The sequence below is a fragment of the Schistocerca piceifrons genome, chromosome X (genome assembly GCF_021461385.2).
Source record: "Schistocerca piceifrons isolate TAMUIC-IGC-003096 chromosome X, iqSchPice1.1, whole genome shotgun sequence".
Taxonomy (NCBI): Eukaryota; Metazoa; Arthropoda; class Insecta; order Orthoptera; family Acrididae; genus Schistocerca; species Schistocerca piceifrons.
In genome coordinates this window covers 261,182,003-261,208,911 of record NC_060149.1, presented here as the reverse complement: position 1 = coordinate 261,208,911, position 26,909 = coordinate 261,182,003, and the positions used below count along the sequence as shown (strand labels likewise).

Below are 26,909 nucleotides of genomic sequence, written 5' to 3'. Positions count from 1 at the left end.
TTTAAACTTTTAGACAACTTTCCATAGATTTCTTTATTCTTTGGAGTGTGTTACGTGGGGTTGTGACTAATCAGTTATGGTAGCCAAAGTTCTGTTCTCAATGGGTTCCAGAACTCACATGATGTCTGTTTTTATGGACTCCCTTTATCAATAGAGGAAGGAGGAAGCTTATTGTACAGAACAACGTGTGGTGAAGAGACAATGCTTTCATTTATTAAGGAAGAGACAAAACAGCAATCAGTGGTGTACAGTCATACCACCTCACCCAACAAACCAAAAAAGGATGCCAAACTCTTTCAGCCAGGAGCATTATAACTACCATTTTTTAGGATGATGAAGAAATCTTGTTAGTGAATTTTATGGAAGGTGGGAGGAAAATCGGCTCTGAAGCCTACTGTGAGACATTAAGAAAATTGAAAAGTTCTATTCAAAACAAGTTATATTGTCTCTTTGAAAATGGAGTCACAGTATTGTACAATTCTCATATGTTCTCTGGCTGGCAAACACAAAAACTGTTGCATTAATTCAAATGGGGTCTTTTTGAACATCTGATTTACAGCTAGCATGAGACTTCAAGTGATTTCCATCTCTTCTGCACGTGAAAAGATGTCTTGGTTGCCCATGTTTTGATTTCAATGAACTTTAGGGTGCTATAGTGGGCTTCCTTCAATCTCAGAGCTGAATTTTATGCAAGAATTAATTTGTCACTTAAGTAAGACATATGACAAATGATGGAAATTGTACAGTGTTTCTCTAAAGAAGTAAACAAAGGAATAGTGAAAAGGTTTTCCTAAAAAATCTACTCTAGCTTCTACAGTATTTTATTTATAGCCTAATGTATGCTACTTTCTCAGTGGATCTTATAATAGAACTGGTTAGTGACACACTTTTATTTTTAGTATATAGTTCAAAACATTCAATAAAGTCACTACCTGATCCAATAACATTTTTCACACAACATGAGCTTTTTATTTTCATTTACTAGTATGCTTAAAAGTAAAGTATAATTTGGTCATGAAAAGTTGTTTCAAGATTATGACTGTAATATTAAAAATGTGCCTAACTCATTTTATAATTTCAGGAAAGTATCCATAATGAAAATTATTTTTAATATTTCTTCAATTTTGATTGTCCACCTATAACATTTATAATGTCAGAAATCAAAACTATTAATCACACATAAGACAGTCTCTGCATTTACGGATCGATTTAAAACAGTGTTTTTGAATGGATAAATTCATCTCTAATCTCACTGCTGTATTTGAAGCTGTTTGTGTTGAGAAGGGTGATGATTAACTGTGTGGTGTTAAGAAAGACTTTTTATAGATTTTTTTTGTAATTCAATATTTTGTGTGATATGATAAATGAAGTATTAAATGATGGGAATATTCAAGAGAAAAAGTTCAAAACAAATCATTTTAATGTTGATGCATAAATAAATTTATGATTGTGGATCTCTCCCCTTGAAACAACAAACATGCATCTGTATATGCTCTGAAACATCAAGAAAATTACAGGAGAAGATGAATGCAAACAGGCAGATGATGATGACCCCACAGTAGAGATCGCTGGGGTCTCCAATGATGACCAATTACACTACCAAACGTGATGGTGTTCTCTACATCAGTGAGACCTTTAAGGCAGATCCCCAGGAAGTCCTAGAACTCGGCACAGTAGAGGAAGATATGACCATAACAGCTGAACAGCGAAGATCTGGCCACAGGCAGAACTGAGCTGATGACAGTGAGGAAATCTAGCCACATGCAGCTGCCAGTATCATGACTGAGGCAACACTTTCTAGCTGATGATGCTCAACTCACTGATGCCCCCAACAGAGACCACACTGACAAGAACAATGTGTGCTTACCATGCATACCCCACAACTTGTATGTCATCAACAGGTGTTCTGCATCGTGTCCATTAATCCCAATACCATATGATCACGGATCAAGATGACCTTACTCATAGATATGCTACGTGGAACAGATATAGATATACCTCTTTAACAGGAAGTATATGGTGGCAAAATCGCGTCCCTCTATGGTTACACTACTTAATGTCACCATCTATAGAAACCAGTTGTGATATTCCTTATGGAAAGCATCATAGCAAAGGACATCATCTGTGTACCACTAGCATACGGAATGGCTGATACAGTTCTTACAGTGCAGCTTATAAACATTTATGCACCATCAGGCACAGACAAACCAAGAGAATGATCATGCTTCATAGTGAAAGAAATAGCCTCACTCTTGTAAATGGCATCAATGCATATGCCCCATGACATTACTTTGGTGTTTGGAACGTTACAAACCCACGATACGACGCACATTAATTGTGTTGGGGCGCCAAAATTCACAGTGTAGTTGGCAGATTTTAGACTTATATTTCACAATATTAGGAGAATCTGCCAACCTGGCCCTCCTCTCTTGAATGACAGATGGTGGTACAAGACAAAAATCATTGCTATTATGAGTTCTCATCTGCAACGAGCAACGGTCTGCTGCAGGACATTAGACAGAATTGCAGGCGAATGTCTATCAATGCACCATGTCATTAATGAAGATAAGCGGTGCTGCAGACACCAAATGACACAACAGATGCCTTCGTTGACCATTATACCCAACTATACCATGAAGAAGAACAGAAGAGGATGGCACTACAAGATGTTACTCACAGGCCCATTGGGATGCTCAGTCAAGACGTGGAGGCCATACTACTGGAGGAAATTAATGAGGACAAAGTGTTAGATGTTAGAGGCAAGGAGGCACTCAGTAAGTTGTCAGAGCTGGATGGAATATCCTTGGAGTTTTATCTGACCTGCTAAAACTTTACAGCTCCCTGTTGGACTGAAATCTACCACGAACTAATGTCTCCCAACGTGCCATTTCCACCTGCATTCAGAGAAGGGCTCACTATCTCAATAACTAAACATTCAAGTGGAACACGACTCAGAGACTACTGCCACTATCAACATTTAAGTGTGGTTTTAAGATTTCTACCAGACTGATGACGGCACGACTCACAAGAATACTACATCGCATAGTGTAACTTGACTGGACTTCCCTCAGTGGCGATAACAACAACCAGATGATACTCGGCACGATTCAATCACACTGGTGAAAGCATTTCGACTATGGAAAGCTCTAACATCCGTTGGCTTCGATCGAGACTTTGACAGCTATACCTATATTACAGGAGTGTTGACACGAATTAAGTTCCTGCAGCCCTACATCACCATGGTGATGCAGTTACTACACATAGCCACCTCTAAAGTGTTTGTCAATGGTTGACTGGTAGGGCCTCTTACTATTACAAGACCAATCTGACAAGGATGTCCCTAATCAACGATCATATATGCACTGCCCTTTGAACCACTTCTCAACGGCATTTGCCAACACTTTTCAGTGCAAGGTATATGCAGGTGACCTATTGCTGGTGCTGCAGACTGGCAATGACACAAAAGCGACAGTGGATTGAATCAATAGATGTGGTGCTACTACAGGTAGCCGTATGAATGTGGACAAATTGGTCGCTCTGAATTTTGGTACTGGACTACCAGCTGACAGTGTTACAGTCTCACTAATATGGGACAGTATAAAGTGTTTGGTGACCATGTTCATGAATAATGTACAATGCACAGTGGTGATCAACTTCAAGATTTTGTTGCTAGCTGTCCGGAATGGTATCATAGCAAATGGCTTGTGTGTCTTAGATATGATTCAGCAGGTTGCCTACATAAATACCTTCTTGACGTCATGTATCCTCCACTATGCACAGATTCTTCTGATACTGAAGATGATCACTGGTCACATAAAGGTAACATTTGGGTACTTGAGCAGTGTGGATTTAATCTTCAAGATCCAATACAATGATCTGACCCTACCCATTAGTAGAGGAGGCCTAGGGCTCATATGCTGTATGTTCATGAGTGAACAGTGGTGCTTTATCTCAGCATGAAGTTGAAAATGTAGGGTAGACAACAGCAGAGTCTGTCAGGTATCTTGATAGACGAACTGACACCAGCTTTCCAAATTGCACCAGTGACGATGAAGGACATTTCCCAACCATATCATTATATCAGAGATATTTTCCTTCAACATAGCAATGTTCTGACGGAGCAACCAGCCAATAGACCAGCGACAGCACACGACATCTCACGAGCAGAAATGCCACCAACCCTGTGGAAACATGGCGCCTAACAATTCACTGGTCGGTGGATAATTCACCATATTACCTTTGACACAGAAACATGAAGAACGTCGTACCTTGTAGTTAGTAAATAAGTCACTGGATACCACCCTCTTGCCATCAATATACTGAACTCCCCATTATGCCAGATGTGTAAGGCTAGAGTTCACGCCGCTCACCGTCTTATGTGTGACCCCTCTGTGGAACTGTGGAACAAACATAATTAACTCTCTTCTTCGCATAGGACAACATGTCATTGACCCTATGACTGTTCTTTTTTGGTCAGTATTTACTACCCATGAGCCAAGCCAAACACAATGATATGGTCACAAGCCAAAGCAGTGCATTATCTCCTTTGTGACAGCCCAAAGACTGTGCTGAACTTCTTGAACCATATGCATGAACGACATATGATGATTGTGCGCAACCCAAAATATCAACAATATTTTTCTAATTTCCTGCGGAGTGTGTTACGAGATCCTCCACGCAATTGGAACAATCCAGGTATGAGCAGCTGATGTCAAACACGATGAAGAGGCATACAGTGAGCATGGCGTAACTGTTATCTCCTCCATTTCCATGAGATGGCGTGCCCAGAGGCAGAAGCGCCAAAGCGGATCCCTCTTATACTCACCCACCATGTGGAAATTTCTTTTTTTCTCTTTTCCTTAGTTATTCGACAACACGTATCATTTCCTTAGTGAAGAGCGCCCAGTGGATGATTTGACAAAAAAAGTATTCGCTAAAAGAATTTAAAAAATCGTTAACGTCACTGCCTTTGATGCACATGCATCCGGGTTCGATTCCCGGTACATCTTCACATTTTTTTCTGAGGTGTGGAGATCCAGTATAGTGTACACTCAGCACTTGTGAGATCAAGTGAGAAGCTGCTTGAATAAAGAGGCAAAGGCACCATCAGGATTCATCTACAAGCAATAACAGCTGGAGGGGTTGGCGACATGCTGATCATGTTTCCCATTAACATAATCAGTGATGTTTTTCTGGGGGAACGCTGGGGGATGCGTACCCCTAAACCTTTTCGTCGACAAAGTAATCTTTTTACGATGTTGAGAACTTGGAAGAGTGCCAAAGATCTATTTCACAGACGTAAATTTTTTATTTCATTTTTTCGTGTTGGTAATTGCAATACGAACGATACCAGTGCAGTTTTTGTGTGGGAGAAGTGATGTCATTGCCTGTTTCAAGCATTTCAAAGCTGCGGCAACCATTCTCGACAACTGAATCGCTGGCAGCCAGTTCGACAAGCATGTAGTGCGAGTGAAAAGCCAGGAAGTTCAGCATCAATGGATGACGAAAGTGTAACTATAAACCTTCATTTGAGCTGTAGTAAAGTCAACTGAAGAGTCCGATATCTTTTTTTTGTGTAGTTGGACATGTTGATGATGTCATATGTCATGGCTAAAAGCAGATGGGTGGTATCCCATGCTTCAGTTATAAGTAATTTTCGCTGCATTATATCCAATGCCGGAGTACCCTCAAACTTTTTTTTTTAGAAAAGAAAGCACTGATCATAATCATTTCTCATCCTGCCTTATAGGCAACAGTCACAACAGGCCTAACGACTAGTCTGTGAGAAGTGGTTATTTATTTTATTAATAATGTCTCCTGTGTTTATCGCATCAGGTATGCGAAATTACTCTCAAACGGATTTTCGTCTAAAAGCTGAGTTGTAGAAACACAGGGCCGACTCCATACTAATCTTAAAAAAAAAAAAAATTCAAATCTCTTGGTCTGAAACTGATTTTAAAAACTTCCGAACTGGAATTCAGCAATTAAAGCTCAGAGAACACTTTAATTAAGTCAGCATATCTCGTTTCATCCATTTTATTCAAGATATTTTAAGAAACAATATGTCTGTCATTAAGTATCTTTAAGTGCTCCAAGTGCTGTCTGTCATGCGAGAGTGTTACTTATTACTTGAAAATTCTTATGTTCCATGATGAATTTTAATTATCACTACAAGAAGGAAATGTGATTAGTGAGACTTCTGTGTTCCTTATTAGTGTATAGGCCTACAGAAGCACGATTCTGTGTCCTTTTTGAAACCAAAGCACCTTTCAAAACTTTGTATGTATCAGGTTGTCATTTGTGGTATTTCTGGTGTGGCCTTACAAAAACTGAAAAATCATTTATGGAAATTGTCTCCTCTTCTGTTAATCAGACCATCTTTCATTGTATTAGTCATCTGAATGAAATACTGACCTAATTAGTGCGTTGAATCATGAGACAGAGCTATTAGATTAGAGAAAAACGTTCAAGAAGGAATCAAACAAGTCCTGCCTCACAATCACTGTAGAGAGTGGCTTCATATGAGATGTGATTGTAAAGTTTTAAGAATGGGCTTGTAATTGTACAATGGTGGTACTTACATGCTACTGTGATGCATCTCCTTCAAAATAGTCCCCTTCCGACTGAACACACCGACTCCAACGGTGTTTCCACTTTTGGAAAGATCCCTGGAAATTTTTTTCCTGAAGTGTGTTAAGGACGCTCTCCGTATTTGCCTGGATGTCTTTAATCGATTCAAATCGCTTCCCTTTCAGTGAAAATTTCACTTTAGGAAACAGGTAGAAGTCCGCAGGGGCGAAATCAGGGGAATATGGCGGTTGTGGAAACACAGAAATTTTGAATTTGGTCAAAAATTCAACGATGGAAAAGGCACAATGAGCTGGAGCATTGTCATGGTGTAGCACCCAACTCATGCCAATGCAGGCCTTTTCTTCCTCACCTTTTTGCGCAAACGCTCAAGATGGCTCTGAGCACTATGGGACTTAACTTCTAAGGTCATCAGTCCCCTAGAACTTAGAACTACTTAAACCTAACTAACCTAAGGACATCACACACATCCATGTCCGAGGCAGGATTCGAACCTGCGACTGTAGCAGTCGCACGGTACAGACTCTAGTACCTAGAACCGCTCGGCCACACCAGCCGGCAAAACGCTCAAGGACACATTTGTAGTATTCCTGATTAATTAATTGTCTGTCCTCCAGGGGTAAATTCATGATGCACAATATCGGTAGAATTGAAAAAAATCACCAACATTATCTTCACTTTTGACCGACTTTGCTGTGCTTTTTTCGGTCATGGTGAACCTGGAGTCTTCTACCACGAAGACTACGCTTTGGTTTCAGGATCATATCCATATACCCACGATTCCTCACCTGAAATTACCCTATTTAACAAGTTCGGGTCAATTTAGGTGCAATTAATCAGTTCTTGGCACACTTCAAGTCGGTATTGTCTCTGGTCACTTGACAACACTTTGGGAACGAATTTTGCGGGTACTCGATGCATGTTCAGATCTTCAGTTAAAATTGACTGAACTGCATAGAAACTTAAATTAAGTTCACCAGCCATCTCCTTAATAGTAAGTCTACGATCAGAGCGCACTAATTCGCGAACTTTCACAACATTTTCATTCGTTTTTGAAGTGAAAGGATGGCCAGACCGTGGTTCATCTTCAAATGATTCGTGGCCATTTTTAAATCTTTTGACCCAGACAAAAACATTTGACTGGCTCATATAATTAACTCCAAAAGCTGTTTTTAATAGTTCGTAAATCTCAGAAGCTGATTTCCCTCTTCTAAAACAAAATTTCACACAAACTCGTTGCTCCGTTTTTACGTCCATTTTCACGCAGACAGAATCCAGCAGCAAGCCCTCACAGACCCGCAATCAACCAGCTGCCACAACAAACTGAATAAAGGAAACGCAGTTTCCTGTCAGAGGGCGTTCAAGGACAAGGCAATGACTCACCCCCCACCCTCCGTGTACCTGCCCACCAAACCAGTAAGCAGTAGTGGATCCATTCTTAAAACTTTCCAATCACACCTCGTATATTGTCTATTGTGGTACCAAAGTTAATACACTAGCATTAACAAATAAGGTGAAAGTAATAAATTTATTGTTTAGTCATCTACTTTTGTGCACTATTTACTGTGGTGAATAAAAGTGCTATTGTGATTTTCCTGTTTTTTTTTTTTTTTTTTTTTTTTTTGTAATGTAGGGACCCCTGTCTGGCCTTCACAGCTGAGTAGTGCAGACATGCCCTCAGTTTCTGCCTGCGACATGCGTAGCCAGCCTTGTTTACCTTGCGGACTTAGACTCCACTTGATTGTACACACAGCTGGCCGGTGTGGCCAAGCGGTTCTAGGCGCTTCAGTCTGGAACCGCGCTGTTCCTACGGTTGTAGGTTCGAATCCTGCCTTGGGCATGGATATATGTGATGTCCTTAGGTTAGTTAGGTTCAAGTAGTTCTAAATCTAGGGGATTGATGACCTCAGATGATAAGTCCCATAGTGCTTAGAGCCATTTGAACCATTTTGATTGTACACAAGAATGTGGTCAATCACCATAGGAAAGCAACACTTCTATTCACCTTTAATAATGAATATGCCAGATCAAAAGCAATGGAGGCAGAGTGCTTCCTCCATGATGAAGCATAGGTACCACCATCGGACATACTTGGGATACACACTTCCAGACTTATTAGTGTCGTATACAGGGCGCGGCACTTAAATCCAGACAAATGAAACTTTTTTTTTAAAAGCGAATTTATTAAAACAAAATACAAGTGAAAACGAAAATCCTTTTACATATAAGTAATCGTATCTTACAAGAGTAATATTACTCGATGTAACTCCCTTCAGCCACAATGACCGCCTCCAATCTTGTCCTGAAGTGATAGCAAGCACTCCTTAAAACAGAGCTGTCCATATTTGCGAATGCTGCTTCGATAACAGTGCATAGAGATGCGACATTAGGGTGCCTCGTCTTATTGGTAACCCTTTCGACTAAGCTCCAAACATAGTAGTCGAGGGGGTTCAAATCCGGACTATTTGGGGGCCAGAACTCCTTTGACCAGAATATGTAAACGTTATCCGAGAGCCAGTTTTGGACTAAATGGCTCGTATGAGGTTCTCCTCTGCCATCCGACGCATTGTTCACACGCTGACATTCAATACAGACACCAATTTCCTCAGCGAATGCCCCAGATCCTCGGAAGTCAGCGCCTGAGCCTTTTCGATGACTGCCACAGTTGGCGACACGCGTTTCCTCGAATGAGATTTTCTCACTGGGTAAGCGGAACCTTTCCCAGAGTTCTCCAAAGAATTATAGTTGGCCACAACATCGTAAACAGTTGATCTCGGGTACCCGAAGAATCGAACTATTTCAGTGGGCAAACGCGCAGTGCGAAGACTTTCGTTAATGGCGGCTCTTCGGTTGTACTCGGCACTTTTCCGTAACATCTCGGCCATTTTGAGGTTCTGACTGTTTACTAGATGCCTATGGCTTTCAAGAACGCCAAGCGCGACCTCCGGTGGAACTACAATATGGCGGGAAATTCAAACTGAAATTTGTCTGGATTTAAGCGCTGCACCGTGTATGTCAAGGTGTTTGACAATGCAGCGTGTGACACGATCCTGAAATCTGCTCAACATGGCCTCCAGTTTTATCACGCTGATGACAATGTCGGCTCAGTCACAGTGGCACATGCAGGCTTGGCAGTTCATACCATATGTTCGTTTGAGCTACCTTTCAAGCTACAGGTGGAGGACGTCGTAGTGGCCTTGCGGCCCTATAACCTGGTTCACGGTCATACTATAGAATGCTGGGCCAGATCAGAACATACCGTGTTTTAAACGGTTTGTGTCAGAGCACGACTGATTTTCGTTAGTACGTGCCATCCTATTTAATCATCAGTGGGTGTTGCACTTTAGTTATGTACTATGGTCAACCCAAGACCTGACCTGGGTGTGGCAAGGAGGGTTGCCTCTGATCGGAATGACTGCTGAGGCACATCACTCATCTGCCGCTCTCTGAGGTGCCGAGAGAGACTCCACCAACGGTATTGCCAGTCACCTACATGTCGGCCATAACTTCGCTGCTCACTGGTTGCTGACCACTGGAGACACTGTTATAAATGAAACGCCTATTTGCGAACTCTGACAGATTGAAGACACGCCCATCCTTCGCTCCTCCTATCACATTGCCACCTACTGACGCCGTGCCAGACCATTTGATGGATCTTTCATTGCTCATCGGTCCTACACCATCTTTTGTGGCGGAACATTGGGAAACCCTTCCCTCTTTCGATGCTGATGGTCATATGCACAAGCAACGGTCGCCCAAGAACACCACACGTCCTCTGACCGGGATGTATCGCCTTTCATTGAGTATTCCGTGACTGTTCGCTATGTTGACAGTTCGGCGATTCCTCAATACGAAGTGAAGACAATGATGTTGCTTTGGCCAATGGATCAGCACTGACATGTGTGCTGCATGCACAAACCGACGATCATCTGTAGTACTACTCCACCAGACTGGCAGCTTGTATGTTCTTCCAACACCATCCGTGACATTTGCAGTGGATTGTATGGAAACATCTGAGGCATGGAGTAACGACGTCGAGGACGCGCCGGAATCTGTGCAGGAGGCTCCAGCGCCCACAGCAGAACATAGCGGCAACGGTGAATTCCAAGGGTACCTGGCTCATAGCACTGCCAGTTACCCCTGATCTGATTCTTGCTGGCAGAATCCACCCACATGATGTGCCACATCTATAGATGTACTGTGTGGCTACGATTAACATTAATAACATTAATACCTCGGTAAAGCTCCAAATTCTGTGGGAAAAGGTTCAAATGGTTCAAATGGCTCTGAGCACTATGGGACTTAACATCTGTGGTCATCAGTCCCCTAGAACTTAGAACTACTTAAACCTAACTAACCTAAGGACATCACACACATCCATGCCCGAGGCAGGATTCGAACCTGCGAGCGTAGCAGTCGCGCGGTTCCGGTCTGCGCGCCTAGAACCGCTAGACCACCGCGGCCGGCCTGTGGGATATGATTTGGGCTTACAACAGTGATGCCGTGCTGCTTCAGGAGGTGTGTGTGGCTGCCCTGCAAGACGTCATGGGTTATGACTCTTACAGTTCTCTTGATGAGGACCTAGGATGCGTAGTGGTCACACATATTCACGAGGGCTTATCACTTGAGGATGCTGTGTATCTGCCATCCACAAGGGGCATGGCACTTACCACGATGGGCACCCGCATTGTAAATGTGCACACCCAGTCTGGTTGTGGCTGTATAAGGGACAGAGCACAGTTTTTCTCTGAGGAGATCACACGACCCTTTCTTGGTCGCTACAAACATTGTCTACCTGGCAGCTACTTCAATTGTGTTTTAAATTGGCAGGATCAACAACGAAACTTCAGTGCCTGCCGGGAACTGTGCTTTGTCATCCACACCCTTTCCCTCTGCAACATTTGGGAGATTAGACATTGTGATGTGCAAAGCTATGCATATCAGATGGGTCACTCTGGAAGCAAACTGGATAGGATTTATGTCTCCCGTGGGCTCATTGGTGCTATTCAAGATGCAGACCACTGTGCCTACCTATGTCAGCACCATCCTCCTCCCACACAGGTAGTGTTTCACAGTCATCTGCCATGGAAATTAAACACAATGCACCTTTCCAATCCTGATTGCCGGTGGCATGTGATGGAGGTCTGGACAGTATATTCGATGATGATAGCACGGTGGCTGGAGTGTGCCAAGCCTGTGACATGGCGAGTCTGCATGCAGTTTAGCAGGGAGGTGTCTTCATGAAACTGCCATACAGCAGACTACTACTTCGTGGTGCTCCATGACTTTGACATGCAACCGCCCTCTGCAGCCATTCAGATGGACTGGAACAGGATCAATGCTCACATAATGGCGCTGACCCATCGAAGATTGCAGGGAGTGGACGTGAGGACCTGCTGTCAAGATACAGCGTGGCAGGAGGAACCCTCAGTCCACCACATCGTGACTGATGGGAAGCACGACCGGCAACAACTGGGTTGGAGTTCATCACTCGCGGGGGTATCAGGTCAACAATCAGGCAGATATCGTGGTGGGATTTGTGGAACATTTTAGTCACATTTACCACTATGAGAAACATGAAATTCATTATTTGAAGCTGGTTGTGTCCCATATCACTCGAACCATCGCGGTAATTAAGGCGGAAACCCTGACAGAGGACGTCGATTGTGACTACATCAAGGATGCGATTGCGAAGGGTGCACCAAAGAAGTTTCCTTGTATCAATGGTCTCCCTATGAAATTTCACCTTGCTTTCCAGGATTTGATGGCGCCAAGGCTGACTGCGATATTCCAAGAATTGTTGACGACAGCCGCCACTGTTCAACTGGCATTTGTCTAAGACATTATCACCCCAATACACATGTCAATGCAGGGGACTATGGTTGCCCATTACTGTCCCATAACCTTACTCAACGCCGACTACAAGATATTTACACATATACTGGCGACGTGTTGCCATTGGGCCCTTCCTACTCTAATTTCCATTGAACAAATGACACCAAATCTCCAGACAGCCATTGGTGAATGTTGAGATGTGGTTATTCTATTGGCTTTGTGCAATCTCTGTGCATCGTTGGTGGCTGTTGATTTTGACAGTGCTTTTCATCAGGTGCAACATGGTTATCTCTCTACTGTCATGGAGCAGATGGGCTGTCCAGCTGCCTTTACTGATACCCTTCTCCATCTCTATGTTAGCGTCTGCTCCCCTGTCCAGGTTAATGGTCATATCGCCAGGCCAGTACTGATCTGCTATTCCTCACATCAGGTATGCCCGCTATCGATGCTCCTCCAAGATTTGCACCTTGAACCACTTATTGGGAATCTCACAGTCCACTTGTCAGGATTCACACTGTGGCAGTAGATGTTCCACTGTTATTCCTATGCACACGACCTGTTGCTGCTAGTACACTCACGGGAAGAGACCACACACACTCTTGACCTGATGTCCTTGTACGGGGATATGATGGACAGTGTTTTGAGCGTGTCGAAATTTACGGTGACGCCAGTCGTCTGTGGTCTCACAAGAGTAGAATTGGTGCCTCTACCCTGCATACAGAGTTTCTGCTATCTTGGTATCGTCTTTATGTCCACCACCTGCCGCACCACAGCAGTCAACTTCCAGTGTGCCCTCCAAGTCACTTGCACGACTGTTTGGCAACAGTGCCTCTGTTGTCTTGATGTATTGCAACATGTGGAATATCTGAATGTCCATGTAATTTCCAAGCTTGTGCACATAGCGCAGGTCCTTCTGATGTCGCCAGCGATTGGTCGCAGCCTGCAGGCTGCGATGGGCTACTTCCTGTTGGCTGGTATCATTCATAAGGTCAAATACGGCACACCTGCCCTCCCCTGAAAGGCCAGGGGACTTGGACTCACCAAACTCATGTACCATGGTGTGGCCTTACATCTGAACACCATGAATAACTAGTGGTTGGGCACAGGAAACCAACTCATGTAACAACTCTTTGATATTTACCATACTGGCTTCCATCTCCCCACTGGTGTCAGTAGGACACGTTGCGGCCCTACTTGCACATCTGTCTGTCTTCTTCAAGAACATTAACTATGTACATGTGGTCTCCCATGCACACATCCCCTATGCTTGAAAGATATATCCGTTCAATTTGTGGTATACTTCTCAGCAGTGTTGAGATCAAGTATCCATTAAGAAGGTGGACTGCAGTATGGCGCAACCATCATCAGCAGATCTACCGGACATCAGTCCGAGTGACATGGTGTCAGGACACCTGTGGAAAAGTCGCCACTGACCAGAGTTTACATGTAATTGGTTTGATGGACATTCCTTTATGCTTCAACTGTCACTCGGTGGATGATGACGCTTGTTGCAAAACTTGCACCGGTGTTCATGAACTGTGGATGCTGAGGTAGCAAGCTGTTTACTGTTTCCTCTGTGCCCCTTCATCTGTGGTGAAACTGTGTAGTTCCATTCCCCCAGAGGACGTGTGTTTCCCTGCAGCCAAGTCTCGTGCGCTTGTCTGGGTCAATTGATGGACAGTCACCTACTTTTATGGAGATGGGGACAAATGGCAGCTCTGTGGTGATTAAACGACATCTACGCTACCAAGTCTGTTTCGCCAGTGAACTCCGTGGGAATTTGTGCATTCCATTGCTCAGCTGGAGTGTGCTTGGCACAGCCAGAGGGGTACTTCTAGCCCATGGTGGGCGCAGCGCCTGTTACTACATTGTTTTTGTTCTTCGTTTCTCCTCTCCCCTACCTACCACTGCTGTGACACACAGTGGAATTTCATGATTACAACTGACTGTCCTTTATTGCCAACGTCCAGTTGGTTGGTGATGTTGGAAACTGCCCACTCTTCACCCCCCTCCCCCGCCCTGTTATCGAGTCGAAGTGCCCCACACGTGCTCATCTCTAATCTAGCATAGTCCCCATCTTCCGTCCGCTTACAAGGAATGGCCAATTTCCACTGTTTTCACTTTCTGATGTTATCTGCTGATCTGCTGTATTTTTTGGAAATAAAGTTCTCATTTTCCCTTAAAAAATGGTTCAAATGGCTCTGAGCACTATGGGACTTAACATCTATGGTCATCAGTCCCCTAGAACTTAGAACTACTTAAACCTAACTAACCTAAGGACATCACACAACACCCAGTCATCACGAGGCAGAGAAAATTCCTGACCCCGCCGGGAATCGAACCCGGGAACCCGGGCACTGGAAGCGAGAACGCTACCGCACGACCACGAGCTGCGGACTTTCCCTTAAAAAAAGGAAAAAAGCGGTCAAGGCATTAGATTACGAGACTGCTGCTCTGTGTTCGATTATTGGTCGTGGCTTTCGTTTTCATCCGATAAAAAAATATGGTTAACGTCGCTGCCTTGGATGCAAAAGCACCTGGGTTCGATTCCAGGTACCGCCTCAGATTTTTCCTGACGTATGGAGACCTGGTAGGAGGTCCACTCAGCCCAAGGGTGACCAGATGAGAAACTGCTTGAATAAAGAAGCAATAGCATCATCAGGATTCATATACTGGCAACAACAGATGGAGGATTTGGCGACGTGCTGATCACATGACTCATGATCATAATTGCTCCTCGTACTGCCTTGTAGGCAACAGTCGGAACAGGCCTAAGGACTAATCGGAAAGTGGTGTGCATTTATTTTATTAGTAAAGTCTCTTTTATTTACCACATCATACATACTAAATCATTCTTAAATGGGTTTTGGAGTAAAAACTGACTTGTAGAAATACGGGGCCGACTCTATATTAATCTTGGGAAAGAAATTCAAATTCCTTGGTCTGAAATCAATTTTAAAAATTCCAAACTGGGAGTCAACAATCAAAGCTCAAGGGACGCATTTATTAAATCAGCATGTCTCGTTGTCTCCACTTTGTTCAAGCTACTTTGAGAAACACAGTCTCATGAACTATCTTTATGTGCTCCAAGTGCTGTTTGTCATGCGAGAGTGTTACTTATTAACTGAAAACACGTTCCTTGATTAATTTGAATCATCACTACAAGAATAAAAAGCGATTTGTGAGACTTGTATATTCCTTATCACTGTACACAGAAGCATGGTTATGTGTCCTTTCTGAAACCAAAGCCCAATATTTGGATTTCAGTATTCTTTCAAAATCTTATATGTATGAGGTTGTCGTCCGTGATATTTCTAGTGTGGTTTTACGAAACCTGAAAAATCATTTCTGGAACCGGTCTTCTGTTCTGTCAGTTAGATCACCTTTCATCGTATTAGTCATCTGAATGAAAAACTGAACTAATTTGTGCATTGAATCTTGAGACAGGGTCATTAGATTAGACAAAAAGGGTTCAAGAAGGAATCAAACAAGTCACAGAAATTATCAATAATGGGCTTAATCAATTTGTTTCTAATAAAATTTATTCTACCAGATTTTTCTTGAGCGACGACTTCCCTGTGATAGGTCCTTCACAGTGGCATCAAAATCAGGACATCGAAAATGCTGTGTACATATTATTAAACTTATTTATAAGAATGAGAAACAGAAGCTGTACGTGCTTCAGGTTGTATCTCAGTAGCGCCATAAGTTTGTAGACCGTAGAAAGAGACTTTATCAAAGAATAAGAATTTTCGAATGAAAGTTTGTTTTCTCATCACATTTGCCTCACAATCGCGGTAAAGAGTGGCTTCATATAATGCTTGTTGTAGAGTCAAAGTCAATACAGTAGCATTACCAAATAAATTGAAAATAATAAATTTGTTGTTTAATCATCGACTTCTGTACACTATTTATTGAAGTGAAAAAAATGTTTGTTGATTGTGAGGTTTTTTTTTTTTTTCTAATGTAGTGGCCTGGGCATCCCTTATACTTTTCCTATTGAGCCCAAAGTGCACACAGCTATTTTTTGTGTGCAAAAGAACCAAATTGCAGAGTAGCGCAATGAAAAAATTCGTGCTTGAATGATAGAAGCCACCGTACTTGCCACGTCAGGGGACGCTGGTGGATTCTCGAACCGCTCAGCGGCACCATCTGGATAATATCCATACTATGCGGACACACCAAAGCTGATACTGTAAAAGAATGTGCGCATCACTTTCTTCCACCACAGGAAGCTGAACTTACATTGCTTCTTTTAGAGGTCGTTCTGACTGACTAAGGCATTCTTTATAAACTGTTGAATCAAATGCGAAAGTGCGCACAGTAATAGCAGTTACATAGTGCCATCTACTGTGATTAGCATAGCTAACTTTTGAAGTACTATCAACATTCTTAAATAGTGGATATAGGCATCGGGAGCGGTGAACAGCACTCTACGTGACTGAATAACACAGCCTTCTAGCAACCCTGGTTCAAATGGCTCTAAGCACAGGGGGCTTAACATCTGAGGTCATCAGTCCCATAGACTTAGAAGTGCGTAAGCCTAACTAACCTAAGGACATCACACACATCCATGCCCGAGGCAGAATTAGAACATGCGACCGTAGCAGCCGCGTGGTTCCGGACTGAAGCGCCTAGAACCGCTCGGCCACAGCGGCCGGCGCTGGCAACCCTCTGCTACAATACTGTCATAGTGTTGAGTAACTAATTGTTAAACTACGATGACCGTTGTTACAAATACCAATCATGTCGAAGCCAATACCATAGTTTACATGATTGTTGGAGTCAATACAGGGATGCCACAATGTGGTCCTGAAACAGTTTCTAGTAAATCTTGTTTTCCATTGTTGTCCTGCGGTATGTTATTAATAGTCAGTGTGTATTAGCATGATGTGTGGACGACTATGCAAAATGAGTGTGCAGGGGGCTCTTGTGTTTGTGTTGACATGGATTAGCTTGGAATGCTATGACAATAGTGGGTTGTACCTGGTACCACAATATCTCCTCCCACAGCCTGATCGCGATCAGCAATGTCACCCAACCTGACTCGCCTTTGGTCAGGAGAGATTGAGATTGTCAGAATAGGTATACGAAAATTGTTCTCAACAGCACAGATCCAATATTCTTCTTCTCCTTCATCATGCTCTGTATGCAAAGATCTGACTTCATCATGAGGTCCTTGAACTGTTGCAAAGTCTTTTCCATCGAAGCACGTCAAAAGTAAATGAAACCAAAGTGAAAATGAAGTTGAAGTTTTTTTTTATTTTCTTACTAAACAGTCAGAAATGACAGTGGGTGGATTTATTTCTACTGCAAGGTTGTTTCAATCAAGTCGTACGGTAGCTGACGTGCAACCCCACACAGAAGCAGCGTCTATGCAGTTAAAAACTGAAGTAGAAGCATCATGCAAATTCACCCAAGGAAAAAAAAAAAAATTAAAACCACACCTTCTGCTGGAAAAGTTATGGCTACGGTGTTTTTCGATTCCGAAGGACTCTTGCTTGTGGACATCGTGCCAAATGGAACCGCCATAAATTCTGATGCATATGTGACGACACTGAAGAAACTTCAAACTCGACTGAGACGTGTTCAATTACATTAGCTAAAGCAGGATGTTTTGCTATTGCACGACAATGCACAGCCACATGTCAGTCAAAAAATCATGGAAGCGATCACAAAACTCGGACGGACAACACTGAAACACCCGCCTTACAGTCCTGACCTGGCTCCGTGTGACTATCATCTCTTTGGAAAACTGAAAGACTCTCTTCGTGGAACAAGGTTTGAAGATGATGACTCCCTTGTGCACGCTGCCAAACAGTGGCTCCAACAAGTTGGTCCAGAATTTTAGCGTGCGGGTATACAGGCGCTGGTTCCAAGATGGTGTAAGGCAGTTGAGAGTGATGGATATGATGTGGAGAAATGAAAATATTGTTCTTAAAGGATGTATCTACACACAGTAAAACTTTAAAACATGTAAAATAAAAGATGGATTTAAAAAAAAAGAGTGTGCATTTCTTTTGGAGTGACCCTCATATGACCACTTCTTCACTGATATGAGAACCGACATACCACGCTAGTTTAGGAACAGCTGCACTATAACGTGCATTCCAAACCACAGGGACGCTTGATACACACTAGCGTGCGGGGCGAGAGGTGGAAAGACTTCGTGCACACAGGAACATTGTCGAAAATGATTGTCTAGGCGGTCTAGGTGTTATGGTGTTGGGAGGTACAATGTTACATGAGCGAACTGCCTCCAAATCGTCGAACACGAGACGCACACCGGTCAACGTTATTATGCCAGTGTACTCCTTTCCAATGTGTGTCTTTTCAGGGGTGCTTTCGGCCCTGGCTTCGTTTTTATGGATGACGAGTCGCGACCGCATCGAACAGCGTAGCTGGAGGAGCTCTCGGAACAAGAGGATATCCGGCTAATGGACTGGCCTGCCTGTTTCCCCCAACTTAAATCCCATCGACCACGAGTGGGACGCGTTGGGGAGACGTACAGTGCATCGCCCATATGCACACTACTGGCCATTAAAATTGCTACACCAAGATGAAATGCAAATGATAAACGGGTATTCATTGGACAAATATATTATAGTAGAACTGACATGTGATTACATTTTCACGCAATTTGGGTGCATAGATCCTGAGAAATCAGTACCCAGAACAACCACCTCTGGCCATAATAACGGCCTTGATACGCCTGGGCATTGAGTCAAATAGAGATTGGACGGCGTGTACAGGTACAGCTGTCCATGCAGCTTCAACACGATACCACAGTGCATCAAGAGTAGTGACTGGCGTATTGTGACGAGCCAGTTGCTCGGCCACCATGGAGCAGACGTTTTCAAGTGGTGAGAGATCTGGAGAATGTGCTGGCCAGGGCAGCAGTCGAACATTTTCTGTATCCAGAAAGGCCCGTACAGGACCTGCAACATGCGGTCGTGCATTATCCTGCTGAAATGTAGGGTTTCGCAGGGATCGAATGAAGGGTAGAGCCACGGGTCGTAACACATCTGAAATGTAACCTCCACTGTTCAAAGTGCCGTCAATGCGAACAAGAGGTGACCGAGACGTGTAACCAATGGCATCCCATACCATCACGCCGGGTGATACGCCAGTATGGCGATGACGAACACACGCTTCCAATGTGCGTTCACCGCTGTAAAAAGAACCTGGATTTATCCGAAAAAACGACGTTTTGCCATTCGTGCACCCAGATTCGTCGTTGAGTACACCATCGCAGGCGCTCCTGTCTGTGATGCAGCGTCAAGGATAACCGCAGCCACGGTCTCCGAGCTGATAGTCCATGCTGCTGCAAACGTCGTCGAACTTTTCGTACAGATGGTTGTTGTCTTGCAAACGTCCCCATCTGTTGACTCAGGGATCGAGACGTGGCGACACGATCCGTTACAGCCATGCGGATAAGATGCCTGTCATCTCGACTGTTAGTGATACGAGGCCGTTGGGATCCAGCACGGTGTTCCGTATTATCCTCCTGGAGCCACCGATTCCATATTCTGCTAACAGTCATTGGAACTCGACCAACGCGAGCAGCAATGTCGCGATACGATAAACCGCATTTGCGATAGGCTACAATCCGACCCTTATCAATGTCGGAAACGTGATGGCACGCATTTCTCCTCCTTATACGAGGCATCACAACAACGTTTCACCAGGCAGTGCCGGTGAACTGCTTTTGTGTATGAGAGATCAATTGGAAACTTTCCTCACGTCAGAATGTTGTAGGTGTCGCCACCGGCGCCAACCTTATGTGAATGCTCTGAAAAGGTAATCACTTGCATATCACAGCATCTTCTTCCTGTCGGTTAAATTTCGCGTCTGTAGTACGTCATCTTCGTGGTGTAGCAATTTTAATGGCCAGTAGTGTATATCGAGCTATGTTACTTGGCAGTGGCACATCAGGCGAAAGCTACTTTTGTACACCGATGTATTTAACATACATAGAATATCGTAAAAAGAGGAAATCAATGCAAGTAACGCAGAAAATCCTGAGTTTCAACCCAGGATCTAACCCTGAACCATGCGGTCTATAATCTGGAACTTTAGAGTCTCCAAGGCACTCCGATTCGACTTCTAGAATTTTAAACGTCTGTGTAATTTATTATGAAGTGGGGGCTTAAGGAATTTTTGATCATAATCAATTTGTAGAATGGAAATGAGGCTGAGTAGCGCAGCTGGTGAAATTTCAGGACGGTAACGTATATCCTCGGAGGTTCTACTATTTTATTCTGCCAGTACTTAATGCGGCGTTTAGTGCTTGTAAAATTCCTTGTGTGGGTAAAATGACAAGACGCATTATGGGTCACATTGCATGTTTAAGTTCGGGTTCCTCCATATCTAGCTGCGAAGACTGGTTCACTGCCAGAGGAAGTCACTGGTCCGTGCCTAATGAAGCATAGTGGTGCTGAAACAACCCTTGTGTTGATCATTACTTCCCTCTAAGAATCATTTATTCTGTGGGTGTAACAGAAACGTTAGCAAGACAAAAAACCGTGAAGGAAGTCGTAGTTCATGAATATATGGATGCTGCCTGTCCGTTGCAACTGACTCATCGTATTCAGGAGGAACGAAGTTGAAATCCCCATCCGAGAATGCATATTTAGAGTTTACCTTGGTTTCCACTGATCGCCTATGGTGAAAATCGGGAGGTTTCCTTTGAATAGGTCACAGCAGATTTATGATATGTCATCAGCCCATCCGACTTGTCTCTAATGATCTCAGTTTAGTTGGGATGTAAAACTCTAATCTTCCTTTAATAGTTTGTTTCGCCTCCAAGTTACAGCAGAATCATAGACTAAGTGTGAGAATTAGAAACTGGGCCAAGGCTGGTGAAAGTCGAAAGATGCTTTACTCGAGGGCACAAAAAAGCAAAACGAATTCTGAGGAATGAAGTTGTTCATTTTGAGTGTTCTCTGAGAGTCATTAGTACATGTGTAAGAATAATCCTACTTTCGCTTAACATATAAATGTTTTATAGCTAGTTACCTCGCCAACATGGACAGTGCTACTGGCACGGTGCTCATCTGGCCATTTCCTGTGAGGAATTCTCCCGTCCTGTCCTGACTGGCCTCCTTTCTCTTGCGGCAGCCGTGGTAGAGCCCAATGCCCGTAGATACAGCCAGCATCCCTCCAAACACCAAATAGTCCGCAACCGAGAAGAATTGCGTCGACTGGCTCGCAACCCCCATGCTGAGATCTGGAAAGAACCGGAGACAAATAGCAAACGCTGTGCTGTGGAAGGAACTGTCAGAATAGAGCTTCGACGGCCTAAGAAACATTCCCACATTTACCGCAGCAATGCTAATCCGTACGTATTATAAAAATAATTGTACGTACCTGTATTTACGTATGTCTGTAGGTATGTATGTTCTACATCTCCTCCTAAACAATTGGACCGATTTCTACCAAACTTGGTGCACTTGTCGCTTACTATTTGCAAAGAATCACTGATGGGGTAAAAGCCACCTACCTATCAAAGGGGTAGGGGTGGAGGTGAAAAACCAGTGTAGCGAAGGGCGCGAATAACAATACTTTGGTCATAAAGTGTTTGATAATGAAAGTACTTAGTGACTTGCAACAAACTTCACACATAATATCAAACCTTTAGAAAACTTTTTCTTGCTGACAACCCACGCAAAATGATTAAAGCAGAAAATTTTATCGCTTACAACATTTTCACTGTTCATGCCGTAAAACTGCCGCATGAAACATGACGTTTTAATCTATTACTTCATTACTTCTAACCGTATTAGCGACACATGTTGCAGACAGTTTTCACATATACCACTAAACGTACCAGCAAAATTATATCATTGTACGACACATAGTTCAGGAGATACTACGCCATAGCCATTAACAGAGATACGTCAATAACTGCCGGAACATGTATCACGTTTTAATTTGTTATTTCGTTACTACTAGTTTTATTCGCAAAACATTTTGCAGGCAGTATTCACATATTATACTGAATGTGCCTACGAAAATATATCGTTCTACAACACAGTTCAAAAGATGTTACGTCAAATACTGAGATGCGAGAAAAACGGCTGCATCATGTATGACGTAATATATTACCTCTTTACTACTAACTCTATTTGCAATACATTGCCGGCCGGAGTGGCCGAGTGGTTCTAAGCGCTACAGTCTGGAACCGCGCGACCGCTGCGGTCGCAGGTTCGAATCCTGCCTCGGACATGGATGTGTGTGATGTCCTTAGGTTAGTTAGGTTTAAGTAGTTCTACGTTCTGGGGGACTGATGACCACAGCAGTTAAGTCCCATAGTGCTCAGAGCAATTTGAACCATTTTGAATTTTGCAATACATTTCGCAGACAATATCCACATACGCCGCTGAATGTACCTACAAAAAAAATCACAGCATGACTCATAATTCATGAGGTTATGGCTAAATTGTTCAAATGGCTCTGAGCACTAAGGGACTTAACTTCTGAGGTCATCAGTCCCCTAGAACTTTGAGCTACTTAAACCTAACTAACCTAAGGACATCATACACACCCATGCCCGAGGCAGGATTCGAACCTGCGACCGTACGGTCGCGCGGTTCCAGACTGTAGCGCCTAGAACCGCTCGGCCACCCCGGCCGGTCATGAGATATGCCGTCACAAACAGTGAGATGGCTGAAAAACAGCCGCGTCATTCAAGGTGTTTAAATTTATTACTGCGTTGCTACTAATTCTATTCATAACATATTTCGCAGGTTGTAGGCACATATACGAGGTGCATTCAAGTTCTAAGGCCTCCGATTTTTTTTTCTAATTAACTACTCACCCGAAATCGATGAAACTGGCGTTACTTCTCGTCGTAATCGCCCTGCAGACATACACATTTTTCACAACGCTGACGCCATGATTCCATGGCAGCGGCGAAGGCTTCTTTAGGAGTCTGTTTTGACCACTGGAAAATCGCTGAGGCAATAGCAGCACGGCTGGTGAATGTGCGGCCACGGAGAGTGTCTTTCATTGTTGGAAAAAGCCAAAAGTCACTAGGAGCCAGGTCAGGTGAGTAGGGAGCATGAGGAATCACTTCAAAGTTGTTATCACGATGAAACTGTTGCGTAACGTTAGCTCGATGTGCGGGTGCGTTGTCTTGGTGAAACAGCACATGCGCAGCCCTTCCCGGACGTTTTTGTTGCAGTGCAGGAAGGAATTTGTTCTTCAAAACATTTTCGTAGGATGCACCTGTTACCGTAGTGCCCTTTGGAACGCAATGGGTAAGGATTACGCCCTCGCTGTCCCAGAACATGGACACCATCATTTTTTCAGCACTGGCGGTTACCCGAAATTTTTTTGGTGGTGGTGAATCTGTGTGCTACCATTGAGCTGACTGGCGCTTTGTTTCTGGATTGAAAAATGGCATCCACGTCTCATCCATTGTCACAACCGACGAAAAGAAAGTCCCATTCATGCTGTCGTTGCGCGTCAACATTGCTTGGCAACATGCCACACGGGCAGCCATGTGGTCGTCCGTCAGCATTTGTGGCACCCACCTGGATGACACTTTTCGCATTTTCAGGTCGTCATGCAGAATTGTGTGCACAGAACCCACAGAAATGCCACCTCTGGAGGCGATCTGTTCAACAGTCATTCGGCGATTCCCCAAAACAATTCTCTCCACTTTCTCGATCATGTCGTCAGACCGGATTGTGCGAGCCCGAGGTTGTTTCGGTTTGTTGTCACACAATGTTCTGCCTTCATTAAACTGTCGCACCCATGAACGCACTTTCGACACATCCATAACTCCATCACCACATGTCTCCTTCAACTGTCGATGAATTTCAATTGGTTTCACACCACGTAAATTCAGAAAACGAATGATTGCACGCTGTTCAAGTAAGGAAAACGTCGCCATTTTAAGTATTTAAAACAGTTCTCATTCTCGCGGCTGGCGGTAAAATTCCATCTACCGTACGGTGCTGCCATCTCTGGGACGTATTGACAATGAACGCGGCCTCATTTTAAAACAATGCGCATGTTTCTATCTCTTTCCAGTCCGGAGAAAAAAAATCGGAGGCCTTAGAACTTGAATGTACCTCGTACTGCTGGATGTAGCTGCTAAAGTACATCGATGTGCAGCACATAGTTAAGGAAATGTGACGTCATTAACATGAAGACGCGTGAAAACGTAACTGCAGGGCGAAATTCGCTAGAGAGGCAGGTGAAATATGCGTCCAAATACGTGTGAATTACATTTGAGATGTGCATATGCGGACAGGACCACGAGTAAAAATCTCATCCTAAATCTCTGGAACGATTTCAACCAAATTTGGTATGCATATCAGTTACGATATGGAAAGTTATTCAGTAGGGGTAAGAACCGCCAGCCTCCTATTGAGGTTACAGCGATAACGTGGAGAGAGACAGAGGGAGGAGATGGACAGACAGTGTGCGGCCCGGAGGACATGTACACAGATAGGATGGAGGAGAGGATGAACAGAGAGTAGAGGGCAGTTGACAGACAGAGGGGAGAGGAGATGGATATAGCAAGGAAAGGAGATGGGATCGACAGAGACAAGGTGAGGAAGAGATAGGCAGAGAGAGGGGAGGAGGAAGTGAACAGAGAAATGGAAGAGGAGGAGATGAACGGGGAGAAAGAGAGGAGGAGATGAAAAGGACAAGGGGGAAGAGGAGGCAGAGAAAGAGAGTGAAGAGGAGTAGGTGGAATTAGAGGGGGAGGAGATGGACAAGGGGGCAGGAGATGGACAGAGGGAGAAGGAGCAGAAACTTCCTGGCAGATTAAAACTGTGTGCTGGACCGAGACTCGAACTCGGGACCTTTGCCTTTCGCGGGCAAGTGCTCTACCAACTGAGCTACCCAAGCATGACTCACGCCCCGTCCTCACGGCTTTACTTCAGCCAGTACCTCGTCTCCTACCTCCAAACTTTACAGAAACTGTCCTGCGAACCTTGCAGAACTAGCACTCCTGAAAGAAAGGATATTGCGGAGACATGGCTTAGCCACAGCTTTGGGGATGTTTCCAGAATGAGATTTTCACTCTGCAGCGGAGTGGGTGCTGATATGAAACTTCCTGGCAGATTAAAACTGTGTGCCGGACCGAGACTCGAACTCGGGACCTTTGCCTTTCGTGGGCAAGTGCTCTACCAACTGAGCTACCCAAGTGCGAAAGGCAAAGGTCCCGAGTTCGAGTCTCGGTCCGGCACACAGTTTTAATCTGCCAGGAAGTTTCATATCAGCGCCCACTCCGCTGCAGAGTGAAAATGTCATTCTGGAGAAGGAGCAGTTGTACAGTAGAGGAGCAGTTGGACAGAGAGAAAAGGGAGGAGGTGATGGACAGAGAGGTGGGCGCAAGGAGATGGACAGCGAATGGGAGGAGTGGAGGAGGTGGACGGAGAGAGGTGGTGGAGGAGATGGACGGAGAAGAAGTGAAGGAGGAGCTAGACAGAGAGAGGGGTATGATGGTTCAAATGGCTCTGAGCACTATGGGACTTAACAGCTATGGTCATCAGTCCCCTAGAACTTAGAACTACTTAAACCTAACTAACCTAAGGACAGCACACAACACCCAGTCATCACGAGGCAGAGAAAATCCCTGACCCCGCCGGCAATCGACCCCGGGAACCCGGGGAGGGGTATGAGGAGATGGACTAACGGACTGGAATAAATACATGCCCAGGCAACGCTGGGTTCTCAGTTAGTTACAAATAACCGTGGACCGTTCGTCCAAAAATGTCCGAGAACGATTTTATTCCTGGCGAATAAGCGACATCAGCACAGTAACTACGGTGGCAGCTTGAACTAACCATAATAAACAACAGATATGTATTCAAAATGGTTCAAATGGCTCTGAGCACTATGGGACTCAACTGCTGAAGTCATTAGTCCCCTAGAACTTAGAACTAGTTAAACCTAACTAACCTAAGGACATCACAAACATCCATGCCCGAGGCAGGATTCGAACCTGCGACCGTAGCGGTCTGGCGGTTCCAGACTGCAGCGCCTGTAATCGCACGGCCACGTCGGCCGGCGATATGTATTCGACCTGCCATTTGTGGAAAGGCGGTGCTAAGTAGTCGAAGCGTGACCGTAGCGTGTCAGCGTTCTTGTGGCAAAAACCGCATTGGAGTAACATCTTCAAATCAAATGTTTAAGGTATTCTCCAGAATGTTCTGAAGAAGAGAAAAGTGCGTGACAAGTTTGTCCCGCCCACCTTGACTCCCCGACAAAAATAACGATGCGTGGTCGCCTGCCGCGACTTAATTGAGACGCAAAACGCGGACAATTCTTTTCTAGAAGAAATCATCAAGGTTGATGAGACTTGGTGTAATCAACACGAATCTAGCACAGAGCGATTAAGTGCAGACATTCACATGGAGTGTCAACGCTTCGAAGATATAATCGACATTCAAGCCAAAGTGAAGCGTGAGTTGAACAATATCCAAAAGACGTTTCCGACAATTTCACAAAGTTGTATGAACGTC

The 26,909-nt window shown here is 44.1% G+C and overlaps 1 protein-coding gene across 1 annotated transcript in view; it reads right to left on the bottom strand.

The window, feature by feature from the left end:
- The window catches only part of LOC124721935 (sodium-coupled monocarboxylate transporter 1-like), a 243,272-nt gene that overhangs the window by 97,364 nt on the left and 118,999 nt on the right, over window positions 1-26,909 (bottom strand). The window contains exon 2 of the mRNA XM_047247093.1: window positions 21,442-21,652. Within this exon, the coding sequence (XP_047103049.1) occupies window positions 21,442-21,644 (203 nt within the window). The 5' untranslated portion in view covers window positions 21,645-21,652. The remainder of the gene's footprint in view (window positions 1-21,441; window positions 21,653-26,909) is intronic.